General features: G+C 39.3%; 1 protein-coding gene across 1 annotated transcript in view; it reads right to left on the reverse strand.

Annotated features, from left to right (window-relative positions):
* Window positions 1-20,431, reverse strand: part of RYR3 (ryanodine receptor 3) — a 504,534-nt gene that overhangs the window by 326,825 nt on the left and 157,278 nt on the right. Inside the window, exon 2 of the mRNA XM_045822230.1 lies at window positions 18,368-18,487. Coding sequence (XP_045678186.1) covers window positions 18,368-18,487 — 120 coding nt within the window. The remainder of the gene's footprint in view (window positions 1-18,367; window positions 18,488-20,431) is intronic.

Below are 20,431 nucleotides of genomic sequence, written 5' to 3' on the forward strand. Positions count from 1 at the left end.
TACTGAGGGTCTCCATTCATGATGAAGACAGATTATGGCCTTTTCTTTCTTGTCCCCTCCTGAATATCCAGGAGTTACTTCCAGTACATAATAGTTAACTTGGTACCATGAAAGAGAATGAATGTGTTGATAGAAACTGAGGGGGCAATGTCATGCCTCAAAAAGGTAAGTCCTTGCTCATGGTGACCTTGGCAAACTCTGTCAGACCCTATGAAGATTAATGATTCAAATTAGCCAGTTGCTCTCCAGAGGCATCTGCCCTTATGTTCTCAGTGAACAAGATGAAGACAAAAGCCATTGTTTGGCTTCCTATTAAACTTTTACATTTTGAGAAAGAAGCAAGTTCATTCATTACAATAGCATTTGAAAACTTTCCATGGTAGGTTGTCGGTAAGTGAACATGATGCTGATGAAATCAAGGCCGTAGCTTTGTTTCACTTTGTGAGGACTTCTGCCCACCTAGGTTGGCTAGCTACTCTGTCAATACTTAGATAAGAAGACAGGTGTGGAAAGCCCATGACTACAGATTCAGCCCTGTCACAATTTCTGAAAGCTGATCTGAGGACCACCTCTAAAAGCATCATGTAGGAGTTTGTTTCAAAAACTAAAAGCTGATTTTTGACCCCACCCAAGACAAAGATGGGGATTGAAGATGGGGATTGAAGGCTTACTCAAATTTGAGAACCTCTGCCCTTCTGGGTGAATTCTGGGCCAAACCCTCCAATGCTAGCCTTATGATCTTTAAGGATATGGAACTCTTGGCATAATTTACCTGGGAAACTGGGCGGTGATCAAAACCATAGCACTAAGTTTTCAACTTGAAAGGTGATCAGAAGACACTGTGGACACTTCCTCATGAACACCAAAAGCTCTCACCTTTTTGGCAGTATTTTTCACCAAAAAGTAATATCCTTTGGCTGTTTACTAGAAATTTTGCTGAATGATAACATTAGACCTTCTGCATTCACTCAGTCTCAGAGCTTGCATTAAATTCTAAAAACTCTCCATCTTTAGGCAAAAGAAGTGAAATTATTTGAACCTAGATTCCACAGCTAATCAGGGTAAAATTTCACATTTTAAATCTGAAGTGACTGCTCTTGGCCTGGAAAAGGTGAGGCAGAGATCAATTATTCTGTGCTCAATGGCGTTAGAGCACCTGAACCACCCAAACACATGATAATCTGTTCTATTTTGAAGTAGAAATACCTTGGGATGTACAGGGAAGTGCTAAAGTGGGACATGAGGCAAAAATCCTTGATGAAAGGGCTCAAATAAGAAATGGATCATTAGGTCAAGTTTTAAAAAAATTTTGCCAACCACTCCATAGCTGCTTGAGGGAGGCTTACAGACAACTTTCTTGTACCAGTTGTCCTCACCTTGTAAAGGCTTTGGATAAAACCAAGCTGGGTTTCAGTGGAATGGAAGAAAAATGATTTGAAAACATCCTGACAGAGAAAGCAACTAAATCCTGGATGACTGCATTAGGAACACTCTGTAATTATTCTCTGAAATAATTTGGACAAAGAAACAAATTAAGTCTCCACAGTGTTTTGAATTATTTAAAATCACCTACTTGCTGCATGTCAGGGGATTAAGAACAAGCAAGATACTGTTTGTGAGTGATTCATAAAATGTTTCAGTTTATATAGTTTGTTAATGTCTTTATTTATTTATTTTATTGTTGTTCAATTATAGTTGTCCCCATTCCCCCCATTACTCTCCCCCATCCCACCAACCCCCACTTCCCACATTCAATCCTCACCCTACCCACATTATCTTTGTCCATGGGTCCTTCATACATGTTCCTTGAAGACCCTTCCCCTTCTTTGCCCTGTTACCCCCCCTCCCCTCTGGTTACTGTCTGTTTGTTCTTTATTTCCATGTCTCTGGTTATATTTTGCTTACTTGTTTGTTTTATTGTTTAGGTTCCACTTAAAGGTGAAATAATATGGTATTTGTCTTCCATCACCTGGCTTCTTTCACTTATAATGCTCTCCAGTTCCATCCATGCTGTTGCAAAGGGTAGGACTGCCCATCAGTAAATGAGTGGATCAAAAAACTGTAGAACATTTACATAGTGTCTCTATTTAAAATGAATAAAATGACTGAATCAACTACTGAGAAGGAAAAAATAAAGTTGTTGACTTAAATGTCTGAAAATTTTAATTTTTAAAACAATTATAAACATTTTCTTTATAACACTCTGCTTAGGTGGCAGACAGCCAATCAGACTTGAGATGTCAGAGACTTAGCACAACATCTTATAGCAAGTTGGAGGGAGAGCAAATCCAGATGTCCCGAATCACTACCTAGTGTTCTTTATAACAATAGCTTGATCTGTGAATTATGATTATTTACATAACTTCAAAAGACCACATAAAAGTCATAACTATGACTTAAGATTCATCCCCAGGTTTTAAAATACTCATAAAGGTAAAAAATGATACATGTCACATGGCTTGGGTTCTCTGGGCTCCAGGTCTAACACAAAGGTGGTGCAGTATTTTTCTTGCAGGGAAAAAGCAACAACTGGAAAAGAGACAGTCTCCTAATCACAGAAAAAAAAAGGCAAGTTTGTGATCTAATTAGTAAGTTCAGGAGTTGGAGGAGGAATAAAAAGTACTGCTAATCGAGACCAAAATAGCAGCTCTTAGGTCTGAAGAGCAAAGTATTAAGTGTGGCAGGGGAGCGGGGGTATGAATAATACCTGCTCATAATTCACCTGGGGCCATTTGCCTGCTGTGAGAAAGCAAATGACAAATGGACAGCAAGTGACGGTGCCACTTTACACACTGAATAAATTCTTTGTGAAATTTCCCGCCACCAGGGTATAGACTGTCTTTAAATAAAAAGAGGGGACTGGTATTGCCTCCAGCAGATGAGTTATCATGACAGTATTAATAACTCAAGTAGAAAGGAGGATGATAGAGATGAGGAAAGTTCTCAGGGTTAAAAGGTTAGACCTAATTTTTTCTTTTTAACTAGGTCATGGGATCCAGCAAATGACAAATGCATTAATAAACTTGACGTGTTGCACTTGACTTTTATGCTGTTTCTTTGGATGTCTGTTTCTCTTCTCATCTCTGGACTGTAGGAAATAACAGAGCAGCCCTGGCTGGCGTAGCTCAGTGGATTGAGCACAGGCTGGGAACCAAAGTGTCACAGGTTCGGTTCCCTGCCAGGGTACATGCTTGGGTTGCAGGCCATAACCCCCAGCAATCGCACATTGATGTTTTTCTCTCTCTCTCTCTATCTCCCTCCCTTCCCTCTCTAAAAATAAATAAATAAAATCTTAAAAAAAAAGAAATAACAGAGCATGGGGCTCAGTGTGGATGTAGAAATAGGAATAAAACTTTCAGAAAAAGAACAAAACAAAACAGTTCACCTGCTATTTGGGAAGAACTGAAAGATGAAGCCATGTTTTTCAGAATTCAAGCGATTAGGATTCTACTCCAACTCTTTAGCTTGATGAATTCACATATAGACCCACATGAAATGAGTCTTTTAGTCTTATTTGCACAAAACAATAAATAATCCCTGGCCCAGGTGGAACAGTAACTCAATGTAGACTAGCCACTCAATGTAGAGAGCCTACCCTGGTCCCAGAGGGCACCACCAGAAGACCAAGCCACTGCGCATGCAGGGCTGTGCAGAACACTCCCAGCCACCTCTGTTTACGCCCCACATGTTGGACAACAGGACTTGAACTTGTAAACAGGTTGTTTGGCAGCTAGGAGAAAAAAACTGCCTGGTCTAACAGAATGACTGCCTAGCCTCCACTTACCATGAGTCTCTGTGTGGTCCCTGTCTTCTGGAAGACTGCATGGCTAAACCCAAAAGGCTGGCCCCTTTGTTTGTTTTAGACAACTGACTGTATAAGTTCTCTGCTATCTTAGTTTTCCTCTTTCGTATTCTCATTTCCTAATGCTTTCACCCTCCAATCTCCTGACCCATCAATCCCCTTTCAAATATGCTAGAAAAAGCTGCTTCATGATCAACACACTCCATCATCCACCCCCAGCCTTCTCCCTGCAAATCACCTGAACAGATAAAATCTGGCTCATCCCAAAGGACCCCATTTCCCTTGGGAAGTCTCCCAACTACAGATGCTCATTTTCTCATATCTTGGGTAACTTGGGGTTTGCACATGGGGTCTGTATCCCTCTCCCTCCCAGGGCTATTTAAAAAAAATATTTTATCTATTTTTAGAGAAAAGGGAAGGGAGGGCAAAAGAAAGGGAGAGAAACATCAATGTGAGAGAGAAACATTGATCAGTTGCCTCTCACACATGCCCTCCACAACCCAGGCAAGTGCCCTGACCCAGAATCAAACCTTTCACTTTGCAGGACAACTCCCAACCCACTGAGTCACATCAGTCAGGGCAGTACTATTTCTAGGTCATTAATCTTCCATAAATTAAGTCCTTTTTCTTTAAGTTTTCCACACTTGGCAATATCACCTTTCACTCCCTCTTCTGTTTATTTCTGTGACCTTCCCCATCTTCATTGAAACCTCTAACTCGTTTTCATTCCTGCTCTTGGTGACTGAACATTCACATTATTACTTGGTGAATTGTGCCTCCCCCCCGCCCCACCAAATGTATGTTGAAGTCCTCACCCTAGGAACTTTGAATATGACCTTATTTGGAAATAGGGTTTTTACAGATGTAATCAAGTTAAGATGAGGTCATTGGGGTGGAACCTAACCTAATAAGACTGATGTCCTTATAAGAAAAGAAAACCACCACGTGAAAACAGACACACACACAGAAAAGAGCCATGTGAAGACAGAGGCAGAGGTGGGGCTGTGCTTCCACAAACCACAGCACACCTGAAGCACCCAGCAACTGGAATGAATGGCCAAGGAGAGATCCTCCTGAAGAGGCTTCAGAAGGAGCTTGATTCTGCCAGCACCTTTACTTCAGGTTCTATTCCGCAGAACTGGAAGAATAAATTTCTGTTGTTTTAAGCTACCTAGTTTGTGGGCATTTGTTACAGGAGCCTTAGGAAAGTAATGTGTTGTATGAATAATCTTTCACATATCATGGCCTCTCAGTTATTTTGCTCCCCTCTTGATCAATCATATTCTCTACTCCAGTTCAGCCACCCTCTATCGTGATCATAAACCTGGGACCTATTTTCAGCCAAAATGCTCCATTCTGACACCTCCGATTGACACACTCCACTGTCTACCCATCCACTCATCTTCCAGCTTGCTCATTTGCTCACTCGATTACTCTTATCACTATATATATCCCTATACCTTTGCACTACCAGATGCTTCCTAATTTTTGTAATCCTCACCAGAGGATATATTTTTTAATTGATCTCAAAGAGAGAGGAAGGGATGGGGAGGGAGAGAGAGAGAAACATCAATGTGAGTGATAAACATTGATTGGTTGCCTCCCATACATGCCCGACCAGGGATCAAACCCACAGCTTTTGGTGTATGGGATGACATTCCAACCAACTGAGCCACAAGGCCGGGGCTCTGCTCCTATCTTAAGCTCTCTTCATTCAGTTTAAATTCTAAGATTTCAAGGAACTCTCTTGCCCCTTTGTTCTTTATTACACTCACCTGCAAACATGTTGACCCTGGCTGAATTTAACTATCCACTTTCTTCATGACTATGCTGGGACTGCTGAGGCTGCTGCAAAAAATTGGCAGCACTAAAAATTCAAGGTTATCAGCCTCAGTTGGCCCTCAATGCTGGGACCTCAAGCTGCTCAGCAAGGCTGCTGCTCTTCTCTAAGCAGCTTATTCTGTCTAAAACTTTCTGCACAAAACCAACAGATCTACCCTATCCTTTGCCTTCTTTCATCCTATTAAATACAATATGAGTTCTTCCTTTGCTTAAGGTGAATTCCTTATCTCTGTCCTTGATATCTATCCTTTCCACTATGTCAGCAATTTTCACACTAGACCATCCCTTGCTTCACCTGCATTTCTTTCTTCTCCTTCTCCATTTGTACTTTCTCATCAACATTTAAACACATTTTAGTTTTTCCTATTACAAAAACCCTTCTATCCTCAGACCCTCTCCAGCTATCCCTCTTTCAGAGATGTCTGAAATGGTATCTTTACTCTTACTCTACTCTTACTCTTCACCTCTACTAGATTGGCTTCTGCCCTCATCACCCCATTGAAAGGGCTCCCACCAAAGCTGCAATTGTTCTCCATGTCACCATGTCTGTCATACGCATTCCATCCTATTATTTGACCTCCAGTGGAATTCTACCCTACTGACTATGCTCCTTCTTGACAAGCTTCCTTTTATTTCTGTGGCTTCTATGATATTACACATGCCTATTTTCCCTTTTATCTCTCAGGATTCTCTTCCATCCTCTCATTAATCCACATTTTTTTCTACTCACTCTCATAGTTTGATTTACTACCTTTAATCCAACAACTCCTCCATCTCAACCTCTCTTCTAAATCCCTGATTCATATATCCTACTGCCTACCAATATTTCCTCTTGGATGTCTTCCAGGCCTTTTGAATTTAGTATGTCCAAATTTCAGTTAATAAGCATCATCTTCTTCAACATACCCTATTTTACTAAATAATATACCACCTATAGTCAGCTAAAGCCCATAGTTCTAGAGTCACACTTGACTCCTCCTACCTTAATCTCCATCATTCTATGCGTTTTATTAACCATACCTAAATTAAACTTAATCCCAGTCTATTCATCATCTATTTACATATGAAGAACCTATACATCTTCCACAAGTTCATGTTTTCCTCAGACAATAAACCCCCATTCTTGTTCAGCTCCCATTCTTATTACTTCAAAATCTGTGCCTTTACCTCCTCTCTTTTCTTTTGCATAAGCCAAAAACTGTACTCAATTTAATCTGCTAACAGTGTCTCTTACAACTTCAACATCTTCTCTACACCCTCTTTCCTCTCTGCCTAGAAACATGCTTGTGTCTCTCATCATGGAAACTACTTCTTTGTAACCTAGATTCTGCTTCAATACCATTTTCTCTTCTTGCTTTTAACACTCAGCTCTTTTAGAGAGTGTCAAACACTCATTGATAAGGTTCTGGTTCAGATAATGATGGAGAAACTCACAATAGAAAAACTCTCCTGACAATAACAATTATCAGCTCCAGACAAAATTTTAAATATAAATGTTTGATGCCACTGGAGAGCAATCTAAAGCTTGAGGGAACATGACTCTTAAAAGATGGGAAGCTAACTAGGTGATGTCCACATTTAATTAAATTTTCTCCTGAGGGCACTCTTCTGTTCATGGGACATTTGGAGGATAGATCCAATAAAACAAAAACCTGCTGTGCAGTCAGAAGTCTGAGTTTAGGGCTGTCAAAATGTCTGGAAATTAAAGAGGAGAATTGTGGGACAAAAGGAATCACCATAAATTATAAAACCCCAAATCAGCATACTAATTGCCCTCAAATGTTTGGCTAACTCATCAACTGTAAACAGGCAATATTCTAAGTATCTGATGGAAAGAAACATCTGCAGTGCTAAAAAAGAGCAAAAGTTTCATCAGCTTCCAGTTTGGAGATGCCTGAATTTAGTGTTAAAGTCTTCCCAAATAGAGGGAGTTAAGAAACACTTCAGGATTTTCATTAAAACCCAGAAAGACTACATTCCAAGACCAATGATTATGCCTTAGAATTAAAGGAAAAATAAAAGAGACCAAAATTCTACAAGATCAAGGAGATCCCACAAGTAATTTAACTGACTGCCAGAATAAAATACAACACTCTTCAGGGGAAGATAAAAGAAACCAGAATAACTATAAAATATTACCTACATGGTTCAGTATACAACTACTATATGTTCAAATTAATAGGAAAATGTGATTTGTAATCAAAAGAGAAGCCAGTCATTAAAAGAAGACCCATAAATGACCCAATAACTGGTATAAATATGTTAATAAATGTATCAGAAAATATGGGAATAATGGAAAAGAGAATGAGAATTTGAGGAGAATATATAAAATCTTAAGAATAAACTATTGTGAAATTTTATAATTTAAAAATATGACATCTGATATATTGGAGGGAGTAAATAGCACATTTAAATTTAAGAAATCAGTAAATAAAAATAAGTCAGTTGAAATTATTCAAAACTGAAGAACAGAGAGAAAAATAGTTTAGAAAAATATCAGTTTTACTGAGCTATAGAACAATGTAGAACAGTTTAATATATAAAAATTGGGTTCAAAGAATGAGAGAGTAAATGAGGCAGACCAAATATTTTAAGAAATAATTGTCCCCAGAGTCCCAAACTTGATTAAAGTACCAAACCAAGAGATCATAAAGTTCCACAACATCCAGTCATGATAAATACAAAAAAAAATTACCCTCAAATACATCATTACAACTTCTAAAATTCAAAGATAAAGAAAAAAAATCCAGAAGAACAATAATATGATATCTAGTTTTTCATTTTAGAAAAGAGGACAAAGACAACAAAATACCATCTATAAAGTACTGAAAGAAAAAATAGTCAAACCAGGATTTATAGACACAGAAAAAAAATCCTTCAGAGGCTCTGGCCAAGATGGAGGCATAGGAAGATATGCTTTGCTTCTTTGCACAACGAAAAGAAGGATAACAACCAATTTAAAAACAGAAAACAACTAAAACTGCCATAAAATTAAACTGCATGGAAGTCTGACAACCAAGGTGTTAAAGAAGAACATTCATCCAGACTGGGAGGAGGGGAGGAGATGCAAAGCCAGGATGGAGAGGATGAGTGACAAGGCCACAGATGGCTAACCAGGTCAGGGAGGCAGTGGCTGGCAGACTAGGAGGTCCCATCTTTGTGTGTGGATAAGCCGGGAGGAACAACTGGAGAGCAAGACAGACCATGCAACCCAGGGATCCAGTACAAAACTAAAGCCTCAAAACCTCTTGCTGTAAAAACCTGTGGGGGTTGTGGCACTGGGAGAAACTACCAGTCTCATAGGAGAGTCTGTTGGAGAGGCCCACAGGTTACTAGAATGTACACAAGCCCACCCACCCCAAGAATCAGCATCTGAAAGGGCATAATCCACTTGTAGGAAGCAAGGCAATTGACTGAAAGTGGGGCAAGAGCCAAGCAAGCAGCATTGTTCACTCTCTGATCCCTTTACCACATACAGTGTCATAATCCAGTGACGTGGGTTGCCCTGCCCTGGTGAATACCTAAGGCTCTGCCCCTTATAATGTAACAGGTGAGCAGAGGCAGAGAAATATGGCCCATATGAAAGAAGACATCAAAACTACAGAAAAAGAACTAAGTGACAAGGAGATAGCCAACCTATCGGATGCAGGGTTCAAAACACTGGTAATCAGGATGCTCACAGAAATGATTGAATATGGTCACAAAATAAAGGAAGTGAAAGCTATACAAAGTGAAATAAAGAAAAATATATAGGGAACCAACGAGGAATGGAAGGAAATTGGGTCTCAAATCAACAATTTGGAACAAAAGGAAGAAATAAACATTCAACTGGAACAGAATGAAGAAACAAGAATTCAAAAAAATAAGGAGAGGCTTAGGAATCTCTGAGACAACTCTAAACATTCCAGCAACCAAATCATAAGGGTGCCAGAAGCAGAAGAGGAAGAGCTGGGAATTTAAAATTTATTTGAAAAAATAATGAAGGAAAACTCCCCAGTCTGGCAAAGGAACTAGACATGCAAGTCCAGGAAGCTCAGAGAGTCCCAAAGAAGTAGGATCCAAGGGAGCACACACCAAGTAACATCATAATTACATTACCCAAGATGAAAGATAAGGAGAGAATCTTAAAAGCAGCAAGAGAAAAGGAGATAGTTACCTATAAAGGAGTTCCCATAAAACTATCAGGTGATTTTTCAAAAGAAACCTTTCAGGCTAGAAGGGGCTGGAAAGAAGTATTCAAAGTCATGAAAAGCAAGGACTTACAACCTAGATTACTCTATCCAGCAAAGCTATGATTTAGAACGGAAGGGCAGATAAAGTGCTTCCCAGACAAGGTCAAGTTAAAGGTGTCCATCATCACCAAGCCTTTATTATATGAAATGTTAGAGGAACTTAAGAAAACAAGATCAAAACTGTGAACAGTAAAATGACAAGAAATTCACCACTATCAACAACTGAACCTAAAACAAACAAACAAACAAACAAAGCAAACAACCAGAACAGGAACAGAATCACAGAAATGGAGATCAAATGGAGGCTTATCAGTGGTGAGAAGGAGGGGGGAGAAAAGGGGAAAAACGTACAGGGAATAAGAAGCATAATTGGTAGGTACAAACTAGACAGGGAGAGGCTAAGAACAGTATAGGAAATGGAGAAGCCAAAGAACTTATATACATGACCCATGGACATGAACTAAGGAGAGGGGGCGTGCTGGAAGGAGGTGGGTGCAAGGCAGAGGGGGATAAAGGGGAAAAAAAGGGACAACTGTAATAGCATAATCAATAAAATATACTTTTAAAAAAGAACTAGAATTTAAAAAGAAAGAAAATAATTCCTTCAAAAATAGGCACAAAATAAAGACATTGTTAGTGAAACAAAAGCTGGGCAAGTTGATCTTCAGCACACCTGCCTACAAGAAATATTAAAGGCTATTCTTCAGACTAAAGGACAATGCTGTCAGATGGAAATCTGGTTTATATTCTAGAGGAAAGAATGAAGAACACTAAAAATGGTAACTATGTGGATATTAGAAAACCCTATCTTTTCTTAATTGCTTAAGACAAGTAAGTCTTTGAAACATAAATAAGAAAGTACTGACATTATATAACATACATGATAATAATAACACAAAGAATATAAGGAAAGTGGTATAATATTAATTCAAAAGAGATTGTAATGAGTTAAAAATTCATATTAAAATCCCTAAGGATAATACAAAGGGGTAGAACTAAAAAGCCAATAAAGGAGATAAAGTGGAATACTTAATAATTCTTAATTTATCTTAAAAAAGACAGAAAAGGAGAAATGGAGGGGCAAAAACCAGAGGGGAAAAAGGAAACAAATAGCAAAGGTACTAAAACCCAACAACATGAGTTATTGAAATAAATGTAAGTGAACTGAATACTCTAATAAAATAGCAGAGTTTATAAAACGAGGAGGAAAAGCAACACCTAACTATATGCTATTTGTAAGGGATATACTTTAAATATAAAGATTTAAAGACATAAACAAGATCTAAAGACATATGACCATTATATAATGCTTATTATATAAACAGGGACATTTGATAATGACAAAGGGATCAATTCATTAAGAAAACAACCCCCAAATGCCTTATATGACCTTAAAACAGAGCTTTAAAATGTATGAAACAAAACTGACAGAGCTAATGGGAGGCAATGAGAGTTGAATGCCTCTAGCAGCTTATAGAACAAGGAGGTACAATATAGTCAGTAAGGACACAGAAGATTTGAACACCACTATCAACCACCTTGATACTCATAAAACACTACATGTTTATACATGAGTTTTTTTTTAAAGCACACATTAAACATTCACCATGCTGGGCCATAAAATAAGCCCAATAAACTGTAAAGTATTTAAATAATTCAGAGTATGTTTTCTGACCATATTGAAATTAAATTATAAATCCTTAACAAAAATCTACATCCCACTATTTTTTAAAACCACTCACTCATTGCTTAACCCTTTTCATCTAACTTAGTGTCTCTAATTCTCCTTCATATTTTACTTTTAAAGGTCATAAATGTCCTACTGATCCTCAAGTCCAGGCCTTTAAACTACTTAATTGATTCAGTACATGGGACACTTAACTGAGTTAAGCAATAGTTCCTGAGGACCTAATGTGTATCTGGCCTGCTGTTGGGGATAATAAAGCCGTTGCTTAAATAGTACTTTGATTGTGTCAGGTGCTGTCTTAAGCACTTTGAATAACACAGGTTTGAACTGGGTCCACTTATATGCATATTTTTCTCAATAAATATATTGGAAGGTTTTTTTGAGATCTGCAACAATTTGAAAAAACTCATAGATGAATCTCATGTTTTCTTAACATTTTCTTTTCTCAAGCTTACTTTGTTATAAGAATATAGTATATAATATAAAAAAATACGTGTTAATTGACTATGTTATCAGTAAGGCTATAAGCAGATTTTCAACTGTGCAGAATTGGGGGGTGTCAGTGCTCTTAATGTTATTCAAGGGTCAACTATATAACTAGGAGCCCTTGTAACTGAATCTTCATAATGGTCGTATGAGTTGGGTACAGTTTTAAAGAGGAAGAAACTAAAGCAAAGAAAGGGAAGCCATTTCCCCTCCCCATCAAAACACAATTAAGCCATGGAGACAGAATTACCAGTCCAGGCAGCCCAGCTTAATGGTCATGTTTGGTACCTGCTGTACTGTAGTCTTTGACTTCAGTGTTCCCAGAATGGGGGAGGGCAGGTGAAAAGGCAGGTAATCCATCAAAATTCAATGGAGTAGATGCTCTGACTTCCCTATTTACAGTATTTCTGTGTCTTGTATTCCGATACAGAGGCTTTTAGTGATCTGCCTATCCCCTTTTATAAATATATTTTCTAGAAAAATATACTTTATGATGATTTCATTTATGCAGGAAAAATTGCCTATAAAATTTTAACACTGCTTCATTTGCTCTCTCAGAACATTTGCATTTTAGAGAACATAAGCAAAATACCTATTTCTAGCTCTGGAATGTCAGATATTTAGAGGACAGATGCAGAAGGTTGTTTGAGTGGGTATGAAGATCTAGCCAGGTATTCTTGAAAATCTAGCCACATGAAAAATGTCTTCTTTACCCTTAAGTTGGATCCATGGTACTTTCATTGCTGAGTATTATAGAAATTAGATGGAGATTGGAGTTTGGAATGAATAATCCTCTGAAAGTTACTTAACTGTCTAACTTCTTATACCTTTCTTCTCTGAGAGTGAAAACTTTGCAGCCCTGGCTTGCGTAGCTCAGTGGATTGAGCACAGGCTGGGAGCCAAAGTGTCCTAGGTTTGATTCCCAGCCAGGGTACATGCCTGGGTTGCAGACCATAACCCCCAGCAACTGCACATTGATGTCTCTCTCTCTCTCTCTCTCTCTCTCGCCCCCCCTTCCCTGTCTAAAAATAAATAAATAAAATCTTAAAAAAAAACCTTTGCTCTGTGGGCTGTAAAGATTACACGAGAGCATGGCACATGATGCCTGACAAATGTAAAAAAAAAGTTCAGAATTTCAACTTGTAAGTCTATTTATAGTACACAAGTGATATTTTTGAAAACAGTTTTATAGTTTGACCTTGCATAAGATCTCCAGTCCAGAGAAAATAACACCCACAAAAGTATCAACCAGAAGTTCAAAGAGTGTACAACCTCAGGTCAAGTTTCTGTCACTATATATTTGCACAGGCTTAGTTTTTTAGGAGTAAACAGTAAATCTATCTCTGAGAGAAAGAGAAAAATAATAGAAAAAAGTTATTTTTAGCCTAGAATGCCATCTTAATTGGTGTCACCTACATAATGATGTTTGCACAACCACAGATGGCGAGTCACGGGTCTTGAGAGCCTATACAACTTTGCAGAAACCATAGCAGACTGTTCTTCATTTTCAACAGAGGAAGTGAAAATAGCAGGAATAAAATTTTTCCTGAAAATTTTCAGTTTGGAAATTGGACTTGAAACTGAAATTTTATTTTGAATAAACCACAATCAGGAAGACAGACAAAGTGTTCCCCAGCAGAGAGGTAGAACTTCATTCTGAGCCCCCCGGAGCCAGAAGGCTTCAGGCTGCCTTTGGCTTGTCAAGGACACCAGGTAAGCTGTTTCACTTTGTCAATTTCAGTTTCATCATCACTAAAATCCATGAAACAAATATTGGTTCTTTGAAATTGATTTTAAATAAAAAGTTCCCATAGTCTTCCTACGTTTTGGTGATGATCTATATTTAAAGACAGTAAAAATAAGGATTTGGAAAGGTGTTGGTGTTCCCCCCAAATCTGAGAAAGCCACAGTAGTTAAATAATTGTCATCAGTGAAGATTACTCTGGGATATGGCTTATGAAATTCTTTTCTCCTTCTGCATGAGAATTTATCTTCTGTTAGCTGTCCAGTTTTGTTCTTGGGACAAGCTGATAAAATTGATATGTGAATTAAGTGTTTGATATGTGTTTACAGTGAAAATGATCCCTGGCTGGTATCCTGCTTCGGGACTAGGATGACTACCAAGACCTTAGAAGAAGCCCTATCTTTGCGACTCCCTAAGTGTGAAGACGCTTGTAGCTGGTGTGGTCCTTTGTGGGGATCCTCAAGGCTATCACTGTGGAGTTGTTACAAGATACATCAGTACCTGTGGTACAAGAGGCTTTTAAGCCATGGTGACTCTTATACCTGCCTGATGTAGACCTTGGCTCTTTGCACCTGAGCTGTCATCTGGAGTGGGAAATTCAGAAGCTAACCGCTGTACCACTGCAAGGATTTTTACAGGAGTGCCTGACACTTCCCAGCAGGCAAGCTGTGGCTCCTATCCTACTGAGCAGACTGGTGCCAACTGATCTATGAAAGTCTTTTGAGTCTGAATGTCAGGTTGAACCAAACAAAACCCTGTGATGGACACTGAACACTGCAGATACAAAACAGATCACACACACACACACACACACACACACACACACACACATGACCAGTATATTTTTGTTCCTGGGAAAAAATGCACTACTTAAAAATGACAGTAAATAAACATTTGCTGCTATTGTGCCCTGGCTGCTGTGGCTCAGTTGGTTTGAGCATCATCCCATAGCCAAGGGGCTACAGGTTTGATTCCTGGTCAGAGGAATTGGAGCGTGTATGGGAGGCAATCGAGTGATGCTTCTCTCTCACATCGATGTTTCTCTTTCTCCCTTACTGTCTCCCTTACTTTATCTCTAAAAGCAATGAAAAAAATGTCCTCAGTTAAGGATTGAAAACAGAACAAAACAAAAATAATTTGCTGCTACTATAAGTAAAATAAAGAAGCAATGTTTCTTCTCCATGTTTTCTGGTTATGATTTGAGTCTTTCCTATAAAACAAGATGGCTTTTAATTCCTGGAGCTGTGCTTAGTTGAAAGAGATGATAAATGGTGGAGCTTCCATCAGTTAATATCTGCAGTTTCGGGAGACCTTCAAAGAAGGGTGGAATAGCATACAGGAATCCAAGTCACAGGAGCTCTCCAATGTGCTAAATAGCCTCCATGTCTGTAGCAAGTGTTGACAGTCTTAAACTTTTGCTTTTTATTCTACTCTGTCACTCCTGGCTTCATTAGGACCTCCTTTTCTCAGGGCTTGTACACTAAAAATATACTTTGAGAAACTTATCTCATCTCTTCTCCTTAGAGTGCATCTCAGTTTTCTCTGAGTTTCATTTAGCTTTAAATACCCTTGACTAGGAAAGCCCAAGGTCACTGGTTGGCTCTGATAAGAGTGGCATTTAATGTCTGTGCCTCATGCCCAGTGCCAGGCTTGGGAATACACCTTCTCACTTCACTGCATAAAGGGAGCTTACATTAGCTTCCAAGAACCTAACAATGGTCCAGCTAGCTGTGAAATTGGATGGTAGAGAATTAGGTGAAATGTTTATTGAAAAGGCAGGAGACCTGCCAGAGGAATGTATGCATAGCTGTCGCTGACTGCAGAAAAGACTGAAGCCACAGAAAATGGGTTCATGGAGCAGGCAGCTCCCAGGAATTGTGACAGGAATTTCTGAATACTACTCTAGCCTTTCTATGAGCTTGACCCTGATTCTCTATGAGAAGTTCTCATGGTGTACTTTCCCCATCAATTACTAGGTGTAAAAGAGGCATACACTCATGAAATGATATTGGGCATGTGCCAAATGCAACAAGTGGTATGTCCTTTTAGGAAAGCAGTTTACTACTGTTCATGCTCCTGACACCATTACTGCTAACCTGGACAGTTACTCCAAGAAGCAAAAGCACATACAAGACATTTCTTAATAACCATAAATCATTATTTTTATACCTGGGGAATACAAAGCATTTTTAGGTTATGATATAAAGTTCTTTTTAATCTGTTTTTAGGTTATCTGGTTTAAGTAAGATTAAATCATAATATCACATGTTTATATACAGAGTTTACAATGTACTAGACCACCTAATGTGCTATGCACCTCACATGTATTAACTTATTTAATCCTAATAATAATTTTATTAGGTAGTTACTATTAAATTCCCACTGAGCGGATAAGGAAACTAAGCTCAGAAAGGTGAGGTACCTTGCTCAAGCTTCTGGCTTAACTGCTGAGTGGTGGAGACAGGATTCAAACTCTGACAGTCTGGCCCCAGAGCCTGTGCCCTAAACCTTGGTCCCATGCGCCCTTCCAAGAATGACTAGCAAACAGTCACACTGGTGTCTAATTCAACACTCTTTCCACTCCACAGACTGCACTTCATTCTGGTAGATGAGAAAACTGAAAACAAGGCTGAGTGACTTGCCTGTGGTCACATGACTAGCTAATGGTTGAGAATTAACTTACTGACTCCAATCTAATGATCTTCCTATTATTCTAGACTGCTGGGAATGAAGAGAAAAATATCTAGTTAAGAACAAAAGCAAATGAGAAAAGGCCTCAGGGAAATCAAGTCTAAGACCTTTAAAAAGATAAAAATCTTTCTTATCTCTTTGCTCTGCCATTAATTTTAATGGGACTCTGTCCTACTGGTACTGGCCTTATGTGCCCCTGACAGATGACTGTACGTGTGGATTGGTGACCTATATGGGAGAGATGGAGATGGAGAGGTGAGGGCTTTCTGGGAGATGTGGTCATCACAGTGTGCATCTGGTGTTCTAGGACTGGCTCAGACTCTGCATGTGTGTTTATGTTGTATATGTTCATGTGCAGAAATGACATGCCAATCAGCTGGTCCTACTGGAAAATGTAACCTGACTGATTTAAGAGAAAAAAAAGGTGCTCTGAGAAAACTGAACTTAGAGGGTGGTAAGCTATGTGTACTTTGACTAGGCTACAGTACTCAGTTATTTAATCAGGCACCAATCTAGGTTTTGATGTGAAGATATTTTGTAGGTGATCAGTTGATTTTAAAGGTGATCACCCTTGAAAACATGGGTGGGCCTCCCCGAGTAGAAGGCCTTGATGATAAAAACTAAGGGACGAAAACTCTGCCTCAAGACAGCATTAGCTCTAGCCTGAGCTTCCAGCTGATCTGACCTAGGAGATTTCAGATTTGCCAATCCCATAACTGCATGAGCCAATACCTTAAAATAAATCTCTATCTGCCTATCTTTCTACCTACCTGCTCTATCAATCCACCTACCTACCCACTCACCAACCCACCCACCTGTCTAGAGAGAGGGAGAGATTCTATTGATTCTGTTTCTCTGGAGAACCCCGACTCATAGAAACATTTTGCCAGGACTGCAAAGTGCTTTGAGAATGCTGAGCACATGGATCCACTTGACATACAGATTATAAAAGGCAGCAACAGTCCAAAATTAAAGAAGAAAAGTTTGGCTGAAGAGACAGGACGTTACTCTCCATCCCGCAGGCAACGACCAGAATAAAAGTTCCTCTCTGTCCCCAGGTCACAACAGGCAGAGAATCACAATCCCAGAACAGTCAGAACTCGGAACAGTGTGCACGCTGCAAGGACAGGCCCAGGCACCCATGAGTCCCTGTAGCAGTACAGGACAGCTGACAGTTAGGAACACACACTCAGACTTCTAGGGATTAACAGCAAGAAAAGGCATTCTGGGAATATTAAAAGAACCTCCTCCGTGAAAGGGGACAGTGACATCAAGGCCTCCCTTGTGTCCAGGTGAACAGTGACAAACAAGGCGCCTCTAATACTTCATCACGCTCTCGGTTCCTACTAAAATGTTTCTTACGCTGGGGAGAGTTACCGTATTTTGGGATTATTATACTCATTATTATACCCATAGTAAGTAATAATTACACTCATGTATAATGTACATCCTTATTTTTCCCTCAAAAATTTGGGCAAAAAGTGCTCAATATACATGGCAAATATGATATGTTCTAAATCTAATCTACTACCAATTTTAAAAATAAATGTGTCCTTTTTTATAATGAACAAACAAAACAAAAACAAACTCATAGATGCAGGGAACAGATCTGGGGTTACCAGAGGGAAAGAGGGCTGAGGGTGGGCAAAAGAGGTGAAGGGGGTCAACTGCATGGTGATGGACAGTAACTAGACTTGACTTTTGGGGGTGATCACTTTGTAGTATATATGGATGTTGAATTATAATGTTGTATAGCTGAAACTTTAGCAAATATAAATAAAAGTATCTTTTTAAATATTGTCACCATCTCCCAGGAGCCCCATCCCCTAAAAGGTTGCTTGGGAGGCCAAGGGGGATGGTGCCCGGAAGGTAATCAATCTCACCTTGGCTTCTGAAGTGGGTTCCAAGAAGCACAGGCGATTGCCAAGTCCCTCAGCTGCCAGGCAGAACTTCCTTTGCTCCTTGTGAATGCTCGCGATGCACTGGAGAACCACTTCATCTTCCTGCCATAAGAACAGACAGACAAATGAGAGTGGCCTAGGATTGCCTCTCCATGCAGAACCAGGCCCCCAAGTTGCCTTGCTGTATCTTTCTCAGGTATGCTGAGAGGCACGTGCTTTTGAATACTAAATAAAGGAGACTTTTATTCACATGCCTATATTCACATGGTATAATTGAGTACCTACCCTGATGTAGATTCTGATGTGGAGTCACCAGGAACAAGTACATGGAGTGGACATACTACACAAACATACAGCATGGGCCTTTCCTCTGAGATGTCTACAGTGCACACGCCCCAGGTGAGCAGATGATTTCAACCCTTGAGTGACCATGAAAGCAAACCTAAGCAATTTCCTAATATGAAATCAAATAAGATGTGATCGAGGGAACAGACACCACAGCAGAGATCAGAGGGAAGTTAGATTCAGGGTGGGAAAGTCTGCTTTGTGTTGGGGTGTGTGGAGGAGGCAAGAGTCATGTTTTGTTTTGTCAGGGGAGGGGTATATGTAGTGAGTTACACAGTTGTCAGATCCGACAGAAGGAACTGGAGGGTAACAGGAGATGTTTTTGGTATATTGGCAAGGAAGACTGTAAGACTCCCTGAAGGTTCAGATTGAAAGAAGGAATCGAAAGTCCAGCAGAGGACTCATTCTGGATTCCCAAGGAGGTGACCTCCTTTCTATACATCATGCTCAAAAGCAGCCTCTTAAAATTTCAGAGACCTTGTTTGAATGGCATTTCTCTTGTTGATGGTCAGAAACAAAGCTGTTCTCCATGTTCACTAATATGCTTTCCTCTTGTACAACCTGCCTGAGGCTGGGAGGAAAACACTTTCCTTACCAATTCCTTCATTCTTGCTCCTCCAATTAGTCCACGCCCTCTATCTACCACCATTTGACTTTGGGCTTCAGACCTCAGAGAGATTTCAGGTGTGGTGAAGTTAAAGGAGTAATGAGAAGAGCCAGATGGAGCTTCCTCCTTAGCTGTAACTCTCCTGTTTCCCTGATTCATCCCCATGTCCCATGGTGTTAATGTTTGTCCAGGTAGATTAAATAGAAACAACATTTTCTTAACGGTGTCATGGAAAAATAAAATCCTTCCACCTGGTGGGAAGATGAAGTGATTCAATAGTACCAGACTCCAACAATGTGTCTGCTGGTGCCCAGAGATTGGTCAGGGGCTAAAGGGACATGAAAGAAGCCACAAATTGCATATGAAAAGAAGATTGAGAGGAAGAAAAAGTTCTATGCTTATACTAGTACTGAAACGTCACTGTCCATTATTACTTTGAGTCAATAATAAATTCAAGAAACTCTGATTCTAGCGAAGTCAGAATTCATGGTCTTCATTTGAACTGAGACTGAAGAAAACTCCAGAACATCACTTCTTTCCAAACATGGGCTCAGTGAAATCTGTGAGGACGATGAAGTTTTTCCTCAGGTGGAGTCTCCCCAAGATCCATTCTCCTAAAGGGCATGGGCAATGGGCAGTACTCTCAGTTGTCAAAATGATTGAGGGGTGCTATGTGCATTGTGATGTAGGGGCTGTGTGAGATAAATGGTGTGTATATTGCAAGAAACATGTAATTGAAACATCTTCGAATACAATGTCTCTGAAACATGCAATTTTTCTGTACAAAATGTCAAGAGGACCCCCTAATTGAAAAATATTTAATATCTACCACCTACACACAATTCACCAGTTTTTATAAAAAGGCATTTGGAAATCACAGGAGTGTGATTATGGACAAGACTTTCCATGACCCAGTGAAAGTTGAGAAGTATTCTTTTTAGTACCATATTTTTCAGACCATAAGATGCACCTAGGTTTTAGAGAAGGAAAATAGGAAAAAAATTTTTGAAGCAAAAAATGTGCTAAAATATTTAATAACATAAATAACAGTATTTCACCAATGTAAATGTAAAGCTACATTCGGACTATAAGAT

Source organism: Phyllostomus hastatus, unplaced genomic scaffold (assembly GCF_019186645.2).
Source record: "Phyllostomus hastatus isolate PE091 unplaced genomic scaffold, TTU_PhHast_1.1 phas_scaffold_501, whole genome shotgun sequence".
Lineage (NCBI taxonomy): Eukaryota > Metazoa > Chordata > Mammalia > Chiroptera > Phyllostomidae > Phyllostomus > Phyllostomus hastatus.